Source organism: Hyperoodon ampullatus (genome assembly GCF_949752795.1).
Source record: "Hyperoodon ampullatus genome assembly, chromosome: 19".
Classification (NCBI taxonomy): domain Eukaryota; kingdom Metazoa; phylum Chordata; class Mammalia; order Artiodactyla; family Ziphiidae; genus Hyperoodon; species Hyperoodon ampullatus.
In genome coordinates this window covers 38,943,090-38,962,545 of record NC_136932.1, presented here as the reverse complement: position 1 = coordinate 38,962,545, position 19,456 = coordinate 38,943,090, and the positions used below count along the sequence as shown (strand labels likewise).

The 19,456-nt window shown below is 46.8% G+C and overlaps 1 protein-coding gene across 1 annotated transcript; it reads right to left on the bottom strand.

Moving 5' to 3' along the window:
• Positions 1-6,684: 6,684 nt before the first annotated feature.
• TP53 (tumor protein p53) lies at positions 6,685-11,662 on the bottom strand (the record flags this gene model as incomplete). Its single annotated transcript, XM_079726073.1, has 11 exons — positions 10,857-11,662; positions 10,153-10,254; positions 9,994-10,015; positions 9,647-9,904; positions 9,019-9,205; positions 8,826-8,938; positions 8,503-8,612; positions 8,024-8,160; positions 7,863-7,936; positions 7,328-7,434; positions 6,685-6,766 (listed from the first exon to the last, which is right to left on the bottom strand). The coding sequence occupies exons 1-11, from the start codon at positions 10,946-10,948 to the stop codon at positions 6,685-6,687; spliced, it is 1,284 nt and encodes a 427-aa protein (XP_079582199.1). The 5' UTR covers positions 10,949-11,662.
• Between the last annotated feature and the right edge of the window lie 7,794 nt (positions 11,663-19,456).

The window sequence follows — 19,456 nt, the reverse complement described above, 5'->3', positions numbered from 1 at the left end:
GAAAGAGGCAGAGTTCCTGCCCCCAAGGAGCTCCCCAGTTTAACAGGAGAGGGGAGGAGCACACGAGAAACTCTCAAACCAGGTAGACCTAAATGTATTTCCAGGAAGTGGAGAAAGCTGGTGAGGACAAAATTCAGAGTGGTCACCCACTCCCTGTGGGGGCTTCAAAGGGCTTAAAGGATGTGGTGGTTTTAGGGGGAGAGACTAGCATCAGCAAATGCCCAGAGACGGGTGAGGAAAATTGATCAGAAGAAACAGATCTCAAAACAATATGAACCGTAGGAGCCCAGTTTTGTGCATAAAAAAAGTACACACACAAGCATAGAAAAAAAAGGATGGATGAGTTTATACCACAGTGTTGATTGTGGAATTTGTGGATGGCTTTATAGCTAATTTTTATTTTCTTGGGGCTTATTTGTTTTTGTTTGCAATGAGTTCCTCAATATTTGCCTTGAAAAATAACTTTATTACACAGTTTTATCATGAATGCATAGTAAACACACACACACACACAGAGGGATTGCTGGGTTTTGGTCATTGTTACACCAAAATTAGATCATATTATACACAATTCTGTGCATCTCACTGTGTTCACTCAATTTCACCTGGCCTGGTAGACCTCTAATTCTTTTTTTTTAATGGCTGCATAATATTTTTTTCTGTTGGGTCGTTCTTCCCTTGTTAATTCGTTAGAGCTCCTTGACAGTTGTAGATATAAACTGTTTTATGCATTATAGAATTTCCCCCAATCGATTGTTTGCCTCTTGAGTTTGTGGTTTCTTTTACTGTTAAAAGTGGTTTCTGGGCTTCCCTGGTGGCGCAGTGGTTGAGAGTCCGCCTGCCGATGCAGGGGACACGGGTTCGTGCCCCGGTCCGGGAAGATCCCACATGCCGCGGAGCGGCTGGGCCTGTGAGCCATGCATGGCCGCTGAGCCTGTGCGTCCGGAGCCTGTGCTCCGCAACGGGAGAGGCCACAAAAGTGAGAGGCCCGCGTACTGCAAAAAAAAAAAAAAAAAAAGTGGTTTCTTTTCCGTTTTTGTTTTTGTTTTTGTTTTTGGCCACGCCTCCTGGCTTGTGGAATCTTAGTTCTCCCGAGCAGGGATTGAACTCAGGCCCTCGACAGTGTAAGCGCAAAGTCCTAACCACTGGACCGCCAGGGAATTCCTGGTTAGTTTTTCATGTAGTCAAATGTGCTTTAGTTGTTCTTTTGCACTTTCTGGGTTTCCAGTCAGTAGTGTATACTCGTTTTGTAAATTTTTTTGACAGGATTTTATTTCAATTTTTACATTCACCTTAATTCATTTGGCCTATTTTTTAAAAAATTAAACTGACTTTATTTATTTTTGGCCGTGCCTCTCGGCTTGCAGGATCTTCCCTGACCAGGGATCAAACCCGGGCCCCCCTGCGGTGGAAGCACGGAGTCCTAACCACTGGACCACAAGGAATTCCCATATTTGGTCTATTTTTGTTTCTTTTTGTGTGTGGTGTGAATGAGGAGTCTGGTTTAATTTTATTTTTTAGTTGTGTCAGCTTCATTTAAAAAATATCCTTAATTTACCCCCATTGAATTGAAATGCCAACTTCGGTTGTATAATACATTTTGCTGTATGCTGAGATCTACTTCTGGATTCATTACTGGCTTGTCTTACCACTCCATACACCAAGCCATACTGATCTGATTCCAGTAGTTTTATAGTATGTTTTCTGATATCTAGCAAGGCAAGTAAGGCTCCGCCCATTCCTTTTTAAAAACAGCTATTGGCTATTTGGGGGCACTTATTCTTCTCTATAATTTTTTATAAAAATAAGTAAATTTATTTATTTATTTTTGGTTGCGTTGGGTCTTCATTGCTGTGCGCAGGCTTTCTTTAGTTGCATCGAGCAGGTCTACTCTTCGTTGTGGTGTGCAGGCTTCTCATTGCAGTGGCTTCTTTTGTTGCGGAGCACGGGCTCCAGGTGCACGGGCTTCAGTAGGTGTGGCACATGGGCTCAGTAGTTGTGGCTCGCAGGCTCTAGAGCGCAGGCTCAATAGTTGTGGCACGTGGGCTTAGTCGCTCCACGGCATGTGGGATCTTCCGGGACCAGGGATTGAACCCCTGTCCCTTGCATTGGCAGGCGGATTCTTAAACACTGTGCTACCAGGGAAGTTCCACTTTTGTTATTATTTTGAATGGAATATTTTTCATTCTTTTTTCCTCAGTGCTTTTGCAAGAAGACAAAAATTTTTTTCTATCTACTATCCATCTGCCTTATTGAATTCTCTTAATTACATCATCTATTATTAACTAAGAAGTTAGTTTTTAGGTACATGATCATACGATCAAAAAGGCAAACAGGGGCTTCCCTGGTGGCGCAGTGGTTGAGTCTGCCTGCTGATGCAGGGGACGCCGGTTCGTGCCCTGGTCTGGGAAGATTCCGCAAGCCGCGGAGCGGCTGGGCCCGTGAGCCATGGCCACTGGGCCTGCGCGTCTGGAGCCTGTGCTCCGCAGCGGGAGAGGCCACAGCAGTGAGAGGCCCGCGTACCGGAAAAAAAAAAAAAAAGGCAAAGAGATTTATTTTTTTAACCAATGTTTTGTTTTCTTTTTTTTTTTAATCCTCTTGAGTGTTCTAAAACCATTATTAGTGGGCATTCCTATATAGTTCATAATTTAAGTTTAAATTATCTTAGTCTTTAACCATTAGGATAATACCAGTATTCCATTACTATTTTTTTTTAACATAAAACAGATCGTGTCACATTCTGCTTAATACCATTTAATGGACTCCCACTGCTTTTATTTAAAAAAATTATTATTTTTAATTTATCTAAATTTTTGGCTGCATTGGGTCTTTGTTGCTATGCACAGGCTTTCTCTAGTTGTGGAGAGCGGGGGCTACTCTTTGTTGCGGTGCACAGGCTTCTCATTGCGGTGGATTCTCTTGTTGCAGAGCATGGGCTCTAGGCGCGCAGGCTTCAGTAGCTGCAGCACACGGGCTCAGTAGTTGTGGCTCACGGGCTCTAGAGCACAGGCTCAATAGTTGTGGCGCATGGGCTTAGTTGCTCCACAGCATGTAGGATCTTCCTGGTCCAGGGCTCAAACCCGTGTCCTCTGCATTGGCAGGCGGATTCTTAACCACTGTGCCACCAGGAAAGCCCGCTCCATTACTATTTTAATTAAGGTTTTTTTTTTTAAAGGAGTGGCTGCTGAAATTTAATCAAATTCCTTTCAGCATGTTGATATGATATTTTTCTTCCTTAATTTGTTTTTCTTAATTTATTTATTTACTTTTGGCTGCATTGGGTCTTCGTTGCTGCGCGTGGGCTTTTCTCTAGTTGCAGCGAGCAGGGGCTACTCTTCGTTGCGGTACACGGGCTTCTCATTGCGGTGGCTTCTCGCTGCAGAGCACGAGCTCTAGGCACGTGGGCTTCAGTAGTTGTGGCATGTGGGCTCAATAGTTGTGTCTCGTGGGCTCTAGAGCGCAGGCTCAGTAGTTGTGGCACACGGGCTTAGTTGCTCCACAGCATGTGGGATCTTCCCGGACCACGGCTCGAACCCATGTCCCCTGCATTGGCAGGCGGATTCTCAACCACTGTGCCACCAGGGAAGCCCACTCCATTACTATTTTAATTAAGGGTTTTGTTTTGTTTTTTAAAGGAGTAGCTGCTGAAATTTAATCAAATTCCTTTCAGCACCTGTTGATATGATCATATTTTTCTTCCTTAATTTGTTAATGTAATGAATAATGTTGATAGATTCTCTGTTAAACCAACTTTATGCTCCTGGAATAAGCCCTACTTGGTTATAGTGTTAATACTCTTTTGATTCATCAATGTATTCTGATACTACTTAGAGATCTTGTATCTCTATAAATTAATTTGGCTTCTAGTTTTTTAGTATCTTGATCAGGTTTTAATATTAATAAAACCACAATAATTTTACATGAATTGGAGATTCCACTCTTCCTATGGTCTGGAATAGTTTAAATAATATTGGATCAATTGGCCCTCGCTTTTTTTTTTTCCTCAGTTAAGCTCTTGAGTTTTTCTTTTCTTTTAAAGTGTATTTTTTTTAAAGCCCTGCTTTTGAATCTATCCTTTCAACCAAGATTGCTTTCTCTTTCAGTAAGTTATATCTTTAATTTTTAGGATGCATGCTAGGTTGCTTTCTTTTTCTTTTCTTTTTTTAAATAGTGAAAACATTTATGGCTTGACATTTTCCTCATTATACAACTTCTGCTGGGTGTTATAGATTTGGGGACCCCTGTGTTCCTGAAGTCAAGGAGGTAAGTTTTTTTTTTTTAAGGAGGTAAGTTTTTAAAATTATTCCAAATCTTAGTGGGACAGGACTTGAGCTCTCTGAGCCTGAGGGCAGGGGCCATGTCTGCCACAGGCCCCCACAGCCTAGAACAGTCCTGGGCACAGAGTAAAGCAACAATCAATGAATATCTACTGGCTAGATTGTCAGAGGAATGAACACAACCAGAGGGGAGGAAGTGAGCAAGTGGGACCAGAGAGGTCAGGGACTCATTGGAGGTCACACAGCTTAGTAGAGCTGGCCTGAAAACCCAGGACTAATAATTCTCAGACCAGTAATCTATCAGCTCACAAAGGGATTGGCAGAGCCAGAATGGATCTGCTTTCTGAAGTAGTAGAGCAGAAATAAAAACAGAGCTAAGGACACACTCGAGAGAAATGCTGAGCATAGGGGGGTCCCGGACACTGGTCAGAAAGAGAGCTTCAAGGTGACCTGTCTACAGGAGTGAGAGGATGGAATGAGTTTCAAGTGCTCTGGTTTGCCAAGGGCCCGGCTGGTGGGGAGAGATGGCAAGGTTAAAGATCTCTAAAAGAGGTGGTTCTGGGTCTCCTGGGGAGTGTTTGGCATTCCCCAGCAGGGAAGAAAAAAGGTGGTTTTGAGGCCAGGGAGGGCGGTGGCTTCACAGCTGTCTGGGATCCTCGGGGTAAGCCAAGGGACTCCCACAGGCACTTTAAGCCAGGTTGAGAGGACAGTAGCCCCAGAAGCCCCTTTGGATCTTACTCCCTTCTCTCCGCCCCCAGGGTGGCAGGATGAGCCACGTCCCCACTGTCTGGCCATCCCTCCGAGCATTGGCTCGGGCAGCAGCGGGTGATGGGGAGAGCTCGCCCCCAGCCCTCCTCCTTGGGAGCTGGCAGCACTGAGGGACAGAATGGTTGGGGAGAGTGCTGGGTTCCCCAGGCTCGACTCTCCTCCCTACCCCAAGAAGCCCTTTGAAAGGTTTTCCTGGCAGAGTTTAAAGCTTCAATTCATTTAGCTGGCTGGCATGAGGCCCAGATGAGGGGATGCTGGGAAGGCCCCAGTCCCACATCCCAGCCCTCACCTTAGTCGCCCCCACTTCCTGGGGACCCCAGCTGGCAGGCCTCCCCCTGCTCTCCTCGATCCATTAGCACCCGCCCTCCTTCCCCTTGGGAACCCAGGTATCCTGCCCCTTTCCCGTGGAGCAGATGGCCACCCCAGAGGCTCAGGCTTGCTAAATCAGACATTTAAATCCCATAATCCTTGGTGAGAGGCTGAGACGGGGCAGAAGCCCAATCCTAGAAGCAGGAGCAGAAGACCTTGTGCCAGCCCTGGCAGGAGAGGAGGGGGGACAGTTGGTTCCCGAGTTATGAATGGAGTCACCCCTTCCCTTATTGTCATGCAGCCTGCGGACTGACCCAGTCTCCAGGCTTTGTTCTCCTCCCGGAACCCAGGCGCTGGGCCCCCCAAACATGCTCCCTGAAGACTCAGGTGGCTGCCTCCCAAACGCACCCCCTTCTTCACCCCTGCACTGTGGGCCCCAGGCACCCCGCTCTGGCACCGATCTCTCAGACACACAGGTGGTAGCAAAGTTTTACTGTAAAATAAGAAATCAATATAAAAATGGGATATAAAAAGGGAAGAGGAGGGGTGCGGGTGACAAATGCAGATGTGCCCTGCAGAGTACAAAAGAAATCTGCCGGGGCATTTGGGGGAAATAAAACAGATCTCGGTAGATACACCAGGGATGGAATCCTCCAGGACGTGGGATAGGGTCAGATTTCCCCTTGGGTGCTGAGGTTCGCCAAGAGATTAGATAGGCTTTGGCAGGGCCGGGAGCGGAGGGACTTGGAACTTCCTTCCCCTTGGCCAGCCATCCAGTCATAGAAACTATCAAATCATCCACCAAGGGGGACACAGAACAGCACCCACAAAGGCACTAAGTCCCAGACATCACGTAATAAAAAGATGGTTTGGGGGTCAGACATACATTATTTCATTAACCCTCACAACAAACTCCGTGAGGTAGGTATGATTATCAGCATTTCGTAAATGTGGACAATCAAGTTCGGAGAAACTCAACAACTTAAGATAGCTTCCCTGGCTAGTATGGTGGAGAACTGGGCTTCCAACCCAGTATGGCTGGTTATAAAATGTTCCTCACATGCAGGAACGTTTTCCTACCTCTCTCAAATGCTCCCCACAGTAAAAACCTTAAAAGCTAAGCTGGAAGGCCCCAGCTACCTCCCCAAAAAACCACGAGTGCAGGCCAACCTCTTTGGCAGAGCCCCAGGCCAAGCAAACGGAAGAATTCCACGGTGTTTTTGAGGCACACCTGCACCAAGCAGAGGTTTAAGCCCCTGAGACCCAAAAAATGGCAGGGAAGGGGGGAACGAGGGTAGGGGTGTCAATAGGGGACAGGAAGCAGAAGATGTCAGTCTGAGTCAGGCCCTTCTCTCTTGAACATCAGTTTTTTATGGCGGGAGGGAGACTGCCCCTTCTTAGACTTCAGGTGGCTGTGAGGAGAGAGGGGGAGGGGAGATGACATCATCTGACTAAGAAGCTCTGGGCCCCTCTTCCTGGACCTGGGCTTTGAAGGGCCTGAGGCGGGAGCAAGGAGAACTTAAGTTAAAATGGTCACCACCAATGGCAGACATGCTGACTGAGCACCTTGGGATACTTGTGGGTATTAACCTCTCAGTCTTCCCTTATCCCATTTGACAAATGAGGAAACTGAGCCTGGGAAGGGAAGTAACAAGGCCACACAGGACTCCTCAGTACTTTGCAGGGCGGAGGATCTGACCCCAAACTCTGACACTGTGTCCTATACTCCCACAGTTATCAGTCCCCTATTTGAGACCCTAGCTCTGAGGGTCTAGGGGTTGTTAGAAATGGCAAAGAAATATCCATGCCCCTGGACCCCCGGAGGCAGGAAAGTAGAGGAAGACTAAAGAATGTCTGGGCAGGGCTGGGACCCGATGGCAGGGTCCCAGCCTTTTACCTTGAAGGCAGGATTAGAATGGAATCCCATGGTTTTCCAACACAGGAAGGCAGGGGAGGGGACCTGGGTCACTCACCTAGAGTGAGCCCTGCTTTCCCCTGGCTCCTTTCCAGCCTGAGCATCCTTCAGCTCCAAGGCCTCATTCAGCTCTCGGAACATCTCAAAGCGTTCACGCCCACGGATCTGTGGCAGGGAAGGAAGGGGATAAAGAAGTATTAGGCAAAATCATAGAAACCGTTTTTATGCTCTCTTTAACAATTTTCTTTTTGGAAGAGTCTTCTTTAAAATGTGTGTTAAGGTACAAGCTGGCGTTTGAAGTTAGGCACAACCAGGAGCCATTGTCTCAAGGCACCACTGCCCCCTGATGGCAAATGTCCTAAATACAGGCAAAGCAGTCAAGAAGAAAATAGCATTTGGACTGCTAGACTTGAAACTTAAATCTGTCAACCCAATAATATTAACTACAAGAGTCAAGGCCATGGACAGGGGACAGGATGGCTAGAGAAACTGGGCTTAACCTCACATTGGCTACACTTATATTTTTTCTTCCCTTATCCAACCCCCATTGAGTGGTGGCAAGAGCCTGCATCTCTCTCTCCCAGACTTGGTACCTGAAGAGTGAAATATTCTCCATCCAGTGGTTTCTTCTTTTGAGGTGGAGAGGAGCTGGTGTTGCTAGGCAGTGCTGGAAAATAGGCAAGGAAAGGTGAGAAAAGAGTGAATCTTGGGCAGAACTGCACCCTCTCTGCCTCCTCTTGTTCTGCCTGCTTACCTCGCTTAGCGCTCCCAGGGGGCGGCTCAGGGCAAGACTGCCCCTTCTTGAGGAAATTTTCTTCCTCTGTGCGGCGGTCTCTCCCAGGACAGGCACAAACACGCACCTCAAAGCTGTTCCGTCCCAGCAGATTACCACTACCCAGGTAAGAAGAGGGAAGCAGAAGGCAGTAAGGAAGGTGGGCCCCGCCTCCCTGTTCTCCTGTAAACCAGGCCCCACCTACTCCCAACCACCCCCATCCTACATGGACCCTAAGGTCCAGCTCCAGGAAGATTGAGAAGCCACAGGCTAGAGAGATCCCAAAGCCAGAGAAAAGAGAACTGGGAGGGAGCAGCAGAGGAAGTCTACCAAGGGGATGCAGTGAGGAAAAGATGGCTGGTAGCACAGAAGAAAGTGGTGAAGGGCAGAGCCCAGGGGACAGAGAGAGGCGGAGGTTAGGGAGGAGCATGCCAGCGTGGAGGGCGGCGTGTTGTCCCTACTTGGAATCTTCCAGTGTGATGATGGTGAGGATGGGCCGCCGGTTCATGCCCCCCATGCAGGAACTGTTACACATGAAGTTGTAGTGGATGGTGGTACAGTCAGAGCCAACCTGGGAGAGAGCACAGGCCCCAGGTGAGGCTATGTTAGCCTTTGTGAGCCTCGGTTTCCTCAGCTGTGGAATGGGGATAACCCATCTGCTCCACACACCTCACCAGGTTGTGGGAGATCAAGGAAGGAGAAAGCCCTCCATCTCCCACTTGGATGGTCACTGACAAACCCCTCTGGCCCCCTTCCCCCAGAGACCCCAGTGGCCAAACCAGACCTCGGGCGGCTCGTAGGGCACCACCACGCTGTGTCGAAAAGTGTTTCTGTCGTCCAAATACTCAGCACGTAAATTCCCTTCCACCCGGATGAGATGCTGAGGAGGGGCCAGACCTGAGAGCAATCATGGAGGAATTAGGGGTTTGGGGGCTCCAGGCACCAGCCTTGCCCATCCACAGCCCCCCGCTGCTCACCGTCGCTATAGTCAGAGCAGCGCTCGTGGTGGGGACAGCGCCTCACAACCTCCGTCATGTACTCTGACTTCTTATAGATGGCCATGGCACGGACCCGAGTGCCGGGCGGGGGTGGTGAGCTGACCCACAGCTGCACCGGGCAGGTCTTGGCCAGCTGGCAAAACAGCTTGTTGAGGGCAGGGGAATACTGGAGGAGAAGGAAGAATGAATGGAAGGTCAGGGGACAAGGACCTAGGGGTCAAATGAACAAACACTGCACTAAGTACCGACTGGAAGCCATGTCCTGTGGGGGGAGGGTAGCTAGAGATGGCACGGTCGAGCATCTATATCCCAGAAGCTTACTTACAAAAGCCAAAGAATGAATGAGAATGAAGAAAAAAGAATAAAAGAATGGCCTCATGACAGATGCTGAGAACGTGATGGGAAGGATGAAAACCCAAGGTCAAGGGGGGAAACGCAACTTTGGGACTGGGGTCAAAGGTCATAGACTAACTAGGTAAAATGTAAAAAGACTGACAAAAAGCCAAAGGCTGAAGTGGAACCCTAGAGTTCCGTACAGAGAAACCCTGGGGCACAGGGGCCATGCATCGAATTGTCACAGGGAAGCCAGCCCTTCAGGGCCACTGACCGTGCAGGTTACAGACTTGGCTGTTCCAGAATGCAGGAAACCTAGATGGAACCCATAGCTGCCAGGGTAGGTCTTCTGGGAAGGGACAAAGGACGACAGGGGCCAGGAGGTGGCTGGTGCTGGGGCAGCCGGGGCGGGGGCAGCTGGCGCAGGGGGCTCTGGCATTTGGGGGGCTTCATCTGGACGTTCATCAAGCCAGTTTGCGACGTCTTCTGGGGACAGCAGCAGGTCATCCACGGCTGGGGAGAGCTCAGAGGACTGTGGACGGGAGAGACAAGAGTCAGAAGGCCAGGTTTTCAGCCCCCAGCTCTGCAGCCCCTGGGCCCTTCTCGCAGCCCAGTCCTTACCAGAAGGTTGTTTTCAGGAAGCCTGAAAAACAAGAGCAGAAAGTCAGTACTGGTTTTTGCTTCCCACAGGTCTCTACTTAGGGGGCTGGGGACTCGGGTGGGGCAGGGTTATTAGAGGCTGAGCAGTGAGCCTGCCCCTCCCTCCAGACCTCCACTTACAGTTTCCACAAGTCTGAAAACGTCTCCTGACTCAGAGGGGGCTCCACGCCGAGTTCTGCCTGCGACTCCTCCATTACAGCTCCCTGGGAGGCAGTGTGGCCACTGCGGGGAGAAAGGCGAGAGGATCCAGTGTGAGACATACCCAGCCGAGGGTCACCTCGCCCTGAGGCGAGAAGGAGCCCTGTGCACAGACCACGCCAGGGCGGTGAGGATCTGCTACGGGGGCAGGACTCCCCCACAGCCCAGGCTGCGGCCTGCCCCTCTCCTCACCACGCAGAGAGGGACTTCCAACCCTCCCACCACTGAATCCAGAAGCCTTCCTCAGTGTCTACCTATTTCTGCCCTCCTTTGTGGTAATAAGGCTGAAGCAACTCTCAGCCCACTCCCTCCATCTGGGGGAAGATACCTCCCCTGACCCGCCCATTCCCCACCTGCACCCTTGGGACGGCTCCTCACCCCTGGCTTACAAATCCCTCAGGACCCAGGCCCTGCCCACCTCTTTGACCTCATCTCCTAGCACCCTCTCCTTTCTCTGGTGCTTGAGCTCCACTGACTGCCCTGGTGCCAGAAAGGCTGGGGACCGCTGCTCTACTGGAATATAAACTTCCACAGGGCAGGGAAGTTGACTTGTTCACCAGTTATCAGCATAATGCCTTGCACCTGGTTGGGCTCAATAACTGGGGTGAATAAGTGAATTGTCGTACCTGGGCCATGAGTGGTTATAAGCAGTCAAGGGAACAAGGGGGACAGAGAGGTGGCTGCGGTCCAGGCCATGGCCCTGCCGCCATCGTCTCATCTCTCAGGCCAGCTTTCAAATGGTTTCATCATGCCCTCTTTCTTTCTTTTTTTTCTTTTTGTTCCCAGTTCATTTCCCCATATATTTATTCTCGGATTAGTGATTTTTGAACAGGTGTTCATCTCTTTAGAAATACCTGTGCCATGACCGCAGACTACTCAGATTTCTTTTTGGCATTTGGTGGCATATGATGGGGAAAGTGATGAGTTGTATGACAGGAGAGGTACAAGGTGAACCTTAGAGTAAGTAAGACTTTATGCATAGTTCTTTTTTTTTTCATGTGTGAATTCTTTTTTTTTTCACACACACACACACACACACTGTATTTTATTTTTACAAGAGATAAACAGACTGACACCAAGCATTGTAAATGGATGACCACAACAAAAGCAACAATGATTGCAATTACCAAACACGAAACACAGTCATACTATGTCATAATATTGACATTCAGTACAGGAATCCTCCACTGTAACAGCTCCTTTACTTTGCAGTGAAATTTGATTTGTATATCTTGCCTCTGAGTCCTTGTGGGATTTTTTTTTTAATTCAAACAGAAGGTCACAAAAATTATAATCATCCTCATCAGTTCACTCAGTCCCATGTAATTAATTTTTTTTTCATCTTGATCTTTTGTTAGCACCATGCCCTCTTTCTTGATGCCAAATTTGTCATCAGCTTTGCTCAGAAACATGCCCACTGAAAAAGTTCCTGTTCAGTACATTTTTCCTGCTGTCTCAATGGCACTGACAAACACCTCCCGCACCACGCCCCCCAAGCAAGCAGCTCTTTTCTCATCTCCCTTAAGGTTCACCTGCACCTTTATGTTGATACAGAACCTGCTTTCCTGTGTATTTAGAGTGTGCAAAATCCTTTCATGTGGGTTACCTTATCTGTCCCGATAACCACACCTGCCTCTTGACAGGTGAGAAAGTCTCACAGAGGTTAAGTGACCAGCCGACAACACACACAGGTGAGTGAATGAGCTTTTATGAAAAATGACTGTTCGAAGGTCTAGGATTAAGAGGCTTACTTCATCACAGACTAACCTGCAGAGCGCTCATTTGTAATCAGTTAAGTCTGAACTTGAAGATTTTAGCTGATGAAAGCCCGCCCACTGAGAGGTTGGCAAAGGGCCTCTTATCATAGCTCCCAAAGCTGATGGGGGATGGACTATGAACGTGCATGGAGGAAGGCAAGAGGGGACAGCAGCGGGACCCCAAACATTTGCCTTGGGGGGAAGGACCAGGGTTCCCCCTGGATCGATGATCAAAACAACTTTGAGACTTTTATGGAAGGGAGGCTCGTGTCAACAGAGATGGGGCTCAGAAGTCAAAAGCCCTTGGTTTGATGTTGTATTGTCACTTAAATTTGCTGCATGACCTCACTTATCTTAAAGCTCCCATGGCAAACGTGGCAGAGCATGGGCTCTGGAGGCAGACAGTATAGGCCTGCATCCCAAGCTCACCATCTAATAGCTGTGTAACTTTGGGAGGTTGCTTAACCTCTCTGTGCCTTAGTGTCCTTTGCTCTAAAATAGGGCCCCACTTGTTATGGGAAATATAAAGAGTTGAGAAAAGCACCTAGCACTTAGAGCTCAATAAATGCTTCTTTTTATATGATTATCCCAATTTTATTTGTTCTCTATTATTGTTGGAGAGTGAGAGCTTTGTGATTGCGAGGGGGTGGGGTTTTTGGGGTCCTGCCTGCATTCATGCTAGTTCCCCTCCTTCAGGCAACTCTGTTTAGTAAACATGCCAGGAGGGGCTGTCCTGGGATGGTGGGCCAAGGTCTCAGTCCCACTGCGGGGAGACAGCCCCATGGACATAGGAGGTCTCCTTCTCTCAGACCTCGGCAACAACTGAATTCTCAATGTTTCTTTCTCTAGGAAACCTCTTCACAGTAGGTACTTCCCATGGGTATGAGCATCAGGGGGTCATGATGGTTGTGCGAGGCAGAACATTTACACTGGCAGCCCTGGTGGGAAGGCAATAAACTCAGCTGGGACCCAAAGGCGGGGCAGGCCTGATGGCCATCATAACAATGGCAGCTGTTTATATAGACCTTATCTGGATCCACTGCTTTCAGTGGCTAATCTCAATCCTCTCAAAAAGCCAGTAAGGTAGGTCCTATCATCAGAAGAGAGGAACTGAGGTTAAAGGAATTACCCAGGCTCAGAAAGCTCCCAAGGGGCAGGGCCAGGGATTTGAACCTGGGCTGTCTGAAGCCACACCCAAGCTCTAAATAATTATGCTCCTCTGGCTCCACCCAGAATCTGACGTAAAAAAAATTTTTGGCTGAAAGCTATGTGATTGGGGGAAAAAAAAAAAAATTGATTCTGGGAAGAAATAAGGCAGCGTCTGGTGAAACTGAAAACACGTACATTTTACTACTCTGCAAAACCACTTCTAGGTGGACGCCCTAGAAAAGTGGTTGCAGGGGGCAACAGAAGGAGTCTTGCACAAAAATATTCATGTCGTTGTTCCTAATGGCAGGTGACAAGAAACAACCTTACTATCCATCAATAGGAAATAGGTAAATGAAACGTGGTGTATTCATTACAGTGGTTTAGGGAAATGAATTATCTGTATATGTAATCCAATACAGCTCAGAAACATGTTGGGTGAAAATACAATTTGCAAGAAAAAAGCAAAACACAGTAATTTGGTTCATGGAATTTAAAAATATAAAATGACGGACTTCCCTGGTGGTCCAGCAGTTAGGATTCCGGGCTTCCACTGCAGGGGGCACAGGTTTGATCCCTGGTCGGGGAACTAAGATCCAGCATGCTGCGTGGCAGCACAGGGGGATAAAAACAAAACAATATATATACATATATATAGAAATATGAATATATATAATGACTATTGCTTATAAACGTGTATGTAAAAGTATGAAAGACAGGCAAGAAGAATAAAAATTCACAAAATCTATGATAGTGATGGTCTCAGGGAGAGGAGGATGTATGCTTAGGGTGCTGAGGGTAAAGTCAAAGGGGGTTTTAGCTTTATTAACAAAGAAAAATTTAAAAAGATGGTATCCATACATTACTTGTATAATTAAAATATGGACAAAAATAAGACAGAATGTTAAGTGTTAAAATTATTTGGTGGGGATATGTGTTATGTTACTTTTGTACCTGTATTTTTCCAAAATAAAAAATATCTAAAAATGAAAAATAAATAGAAATTATGGAAAATTTTAACCATATAAAAAGGTAAACAGAAAAATATCCCAAGTACCCATCACACAGCTTCAAGAATAATCAACATTCTGCCTTTTTTGTCTCATCTACACCTCTAGCCACTCCCCACAACCCCACAAATGTTTTTGAGATAAAACTTACATAGGTTGAAATGGCATCATACTATTTTGATCACAAAACTTGACAAATTTTGATACAGCTCTGTAACCCACCCCTACCAAGACAAAGATGTTGTGTTCTCTGAAAGTTTTATGTTCAGGTCTATTAACCATGTCAAATTAACTGTTGTGTATGGTGTGAGGTAGATGTCAAAATCCATTTTTCTGCTTCAGTTGTTTCAGCACTGTTTGTTGAAAGACTTTCCTTTCCCAACTGATTCACTTTGGTGCCTTTGTAGAAAATCATTTACCATATTTATGTCTTTTCCCATACTCTATTCACTGGTTGTTGTCCTACTGTATCTTTTTTTTTTTTTTTTTTTTTTGCGGTACGTGGGCCTCTCACTGTTGTGGCCTCTCCCGTTGCGGAGCACAGGCTCCGGACGCACAGGCTCAGCGGCCATGGCTCACGGGCCTAGCCGCTCTGCAGCATGTGGGATCTTCCCAGACCGGGGCACAAACCCGTGTCCCCTGCATCGGCAGGCGGATCTCAACCACTGCGCCACCAGGGAAGCCCTGTCCTACTGTATCTTTACAGTAATCTTGATATCAGGTATTTTAAGACCTCCAACTTTGTACCACTGCTTCATTTCGGAATCAGCTTGTCAATTTCTACAAACAATGTTTTAAATCATTGAGTTAAATCATTCTGAAGAGTACAGATACCTTAACACCAATAAGTGTTCTAATCCATGAATACGGTATCTCTCTGTTATTTAAATCTTCCTAAATTCTCTCAGCAGTATTTTGCAGTTTTCAATATGGAGCTCTTGTCCATCTTTTGTTAAATTTATCCCTGAGTATGCCGTGTTTTTGACTTTGGATTCAAGGTTGCTATTATATAAAAATACAATGTATGTATATTGCCTGTGAAACTTTTAACTTTGCTACAATCACTTATTAGTCCGCATAGTGTGAAAATGAATTTTCTATTAGGACTTTTTGTGTACACAATCATACCATCTGTGAATAAAGCAATTTTATTTCTTCTTTTCCAATTGTTATGTTTATTTCTTTCTCTTGCCCGGTTAAGACCTCAAATTTACAATGCTGAAGAGGCCAGAGTCAAATCCTTATCTTAGAGGAAAAGCATTCACTCTAGTCTGTCACTATTAGGTATGTTGTTGATGGTAACTTGATTGGGGGTGCACTGTATCAGACTGAGGAAGTTTCCTCTCCTAGTTTGCTGGGAGGTTGGTTTTTCTTTTAAAATCACAAACAGGTGTTGCATACTGTCAACAGCTTTTTATGCATCTATTGAAGCTGAATAGGATTTTTACCCTTTAATCTGTTAATGTTGGCAAATTACAGATTGATTTTTGAATGTTAAATCAACGTTGCAGTCCAGGGATAAACTCTACTTGGGGACGATATATTTATCATTTTTATATATTACTAGGTGTGATTTGCTAAAGTTTGTCAGGTTTTTGCATATATATGCTGACAGCATTACACTGGCCTCATAAAATGAGTTGGGCAATGTTACTTCCTCTATATTCTGAAAGTTTATGTGAGATTGGTTTTGTTCCTTCCTCAAGTATTTGAAGTGAAGAACAAAGGATAGGAAATACCACTAAGACAGCAGATTTAAACCCAAATGTAACAATAATTGCATTAAATGTAAGTGGACCAAGAGCTCCAATTAAAGCAATTCAGTGGGGAAAGGAAGGCTATTTCAACAAGTGGAGCTAGAACAACTGGATATCCATAAGAAAAAATAAAACAGAACCTTGACCTCACATCATGAAAAAATTCTTAATTAATCAGGTAATTAATTATGGCTCACAGACCTAAGTGTAAAACCTAAAATTAGAAGGTTCTAGAAGAAAATATATGAGAAACTATAAGAGAATATCTTCATGACCTTGGGCTAAGATTTCCTAAACAGGTCACAGCAACCACTTAAAAGAAAAAAGAATCTGCTCCTCTTAAGAGCTGTTAAGCAAGCAACAGGTCAGGAGAAAATACATGTATCTGACAACAGATACACTCTTCCTATCCAGGATGTACAAATAACTTCAACACCTCAACAACACAAAAAGCAAATACACCAATTTTAAAAATGGGGAAAAGACTTGAACAGTCTCTTCACATATAACACAGAAATGGCCAACAAGCACATGCAAACTGTTGAACATAGTTAACAGAGAACTGCAAAATGAAACCACAGTGACGTGCCACATCAGAGAGACTGACAAACCAAATCCTGAGACAGGATATATCCTGCTGGTGGGAGTGTAAAATGGTACAACCATTTTGAATAATTAAAACTTTTTAATAGAATTTAAAAAAATATATAGATCTACTCCTCACTCTATGACCCAACAATTCCACTCCTAAGTATTTATCCAAGAAACATAAAAACATGACTACAAAAGTAATTGTACAAGAATGCTGATAGCAGCTTTATTCAAAATAATCTCAAATGGGAAACAACTCAAAGGCCATCAAAAGGAGAATGCATAAACAATCGATGGTTTATTCATTCAGAGGAATATATTAAAATAAAAAGGAGCAAAGTACGGATACACTGATACATGCAATAAAATGGGTGAATTTCACAGATATAAGAAGTTCTCCAACAGGCAAAAATAATCCATGGTGACACAAATCAAAATAAAGGTGGGGAGTCAAAGACAGGGAAGAAGCAAGAGAAACTTGTATTTTGATAGGCGGCGGGTGTAAATGCTAGCCCTAATTTAGAAAAAAGAACGCAAGTACAGCGCACAGTGTCTGGTTCGTAGCAGGTGCGTGGTAGGTGACCGCGCCCTAAACGATGAAAATGCGGGAAAAATGGATACGGGTCCCACTTCGCGCGGGGTCCGCCGCCTCCCGCAGGCCAGAACTAGCCGGGACTGCAGAGCTGCACAGAAGACCTCGGGCCCCGCCCCTCTCCAAGCCCCGCCCCATCCGCTTCAAGACGTTCACTCTGCGTCCGAAATGGGAATGGCTCAGCCCAAAGCCGAATACAGAAGAAATCGTTTCTCCGCCACAAACAAACGACCCATCGTTACACTCTTTTATCGTTTAATGCTCAGATGTACCCATTCTCGAAAATACCCAGGGTCTGCCCTCAGACACTTAAAGAAAAAAAACAAACCATCCCACGCAATGGTAGCGTCCGCCTGGTTAGCAGTCGACCGGGATGGAGCACACCATTCAAAGAGGGGGGAGGGATTGAGGTTTGCATGAAAACGAATACCTTTTCCTTTCCAAAAGCGGTAGCTAAGTAGTCCAGGAGGGGGAAAAAGAAAAAAGAAAAAAAAGTAAAGGGGGTTAGCAACCTCCCTCCGCAAGCAATAGGAACTAGTCTAAAAGACCTTTTCTCTTTCTACTTCCCTCACATAGGGTGAATAGTGGTCTGTTCCGAAAAAAGAAACCGGAAATGCTCCTGCAAGTGGCAGAAATGTAAATGTAGAGTCAAACAATAACAGGACTCCCGGGCCTCTCAGGCTGAGTTAGTTCTGCCGGGCTTCGCGGGCAAATCTCTCATTTAGCACGTCCCACTTCCACGACTGACAGTCTTTAACCGGATTTTCTCCTTCTAGCGGAGCCACGGGCTATTTGGAAAGATCACTCCAGGAAGGACAAAGATCCGGAAGTTATGGGACCATAGCAGCTTGGCCTTCCCGGATCACCCCGAATAACCACTTCGGAATGGAGCCCGAGGTTCCACTGGGATGCCAAACGCTCTAAAATCCCGAGCCAAATCCCCAAAGTTCCGAGATCCGAAAGTCTCAGACCTTGATGCTTTCTGCGTCTTATTTCGGAATCCCCCACACCCTGGGATGGGGTGGTGGTGGTTGGAAGAACCCCTTAGGCCGGCTCAAGTTTCCCCAAAGCCCCACTCCCCCGCCCAAGTGTTCAGCTTGGAGTTCGGTTGGTCCTAACATCCCCATCATCTACACTCGGGCCTCCCAATATTGCATTCCTCTGTTGGTGCCGCTAGCCAAGCTTGCATTCCCCCCAGAGTCGCTAAATCCCCAATGCCCCGCCCCCAGCCCCCAGCCCCCTCTATTCCCGCGAGCTGAAAATACACGGAGCCGAGAGCCCGTGACTCACAGAGGACATATGAGGCTCAGTCAAGAGCTTACCCGAAGCTCAGGGGAGCGTGTCACCGTCCTGGGATGCACGCTCCGAGGCTGGACGCCAGGTGACCCCGGACCCCAGCTACTACCTGCGGCCAGGATGGTAGCTCTGGACTTTTGAAGAGCTCAAAACTTTTAGCGCCAGTCCGGAGCACGTGGGAGGGGAAAATCCCAATCCCAGCAACCCTCGCGAGGTTCCTGGCACAAAACTGGACAGTCGCCATGACAAGTAAGGGCAAGCAATTCCCCTGAGGGCGGAGGCGATGGGAACTGAGATTAGGAGAGGAGATTGCGGGGAGAGTCAGGATTCTCGCAGTATTGGTACTGTAGCTACTGAGAGTTTGGGGTGGGGAAGTTCGACGAGCCAGAGCCGTGAGGGCACAATTGGTGGAAACCATTTTGGTAGAATTCTGCCACTGTGTCAAATATGAAGGTGAAAGGAAGAAAGGCTTTGCACTTGTCATTCCCTCTGCCTGGAACACTCCTCTTCCTAAATAGCTGGGTAGTTTTTACTCAACAGCTAAAATGTCACAGCCCCATCACTTTCTGAAATGATGTGTTCCTTGCCTTGAATACACAGCAACCTAAGCCTTAGGAGGGCGGAGACCTTGTCTACTATCTTATTCATTGTTGTATTTCCCAGTGCCTAGTACAGTACTGGGTAGCAAGTAAGAGTTCAGTAATAAATATTTATTGAATGAATGAAAAGAGACGGAGGTCTGAAGAATTTAGCGAGTGAGATGCGAAAGAGGCTTAAAACCAAACATAGCGCTAGCGCCCTCTGCAGGTGGGGGAGAGGAGTAGGTGCTTTAAGAATGATCGCAGAAGACCGCAGGGGGAGCTCAGGCACTTCTCGCCGAGGCAGAAGCCTTTGGACTACAACTCCCAGCAGCGACTAGGAGCCCCAGGGCTTGATGGGAACAGTAACCCGTGACCTGTTACGTCCCTGCCCTGTCCCTCCGTGGGTCCCCCGCGAAGTCTGATCCGGGATGCGGAGGTCCAATGGAAAGGTGTGCCCAAATCCCGCGAGAACAGGTGGCTCGTAGCGACCGAGCGA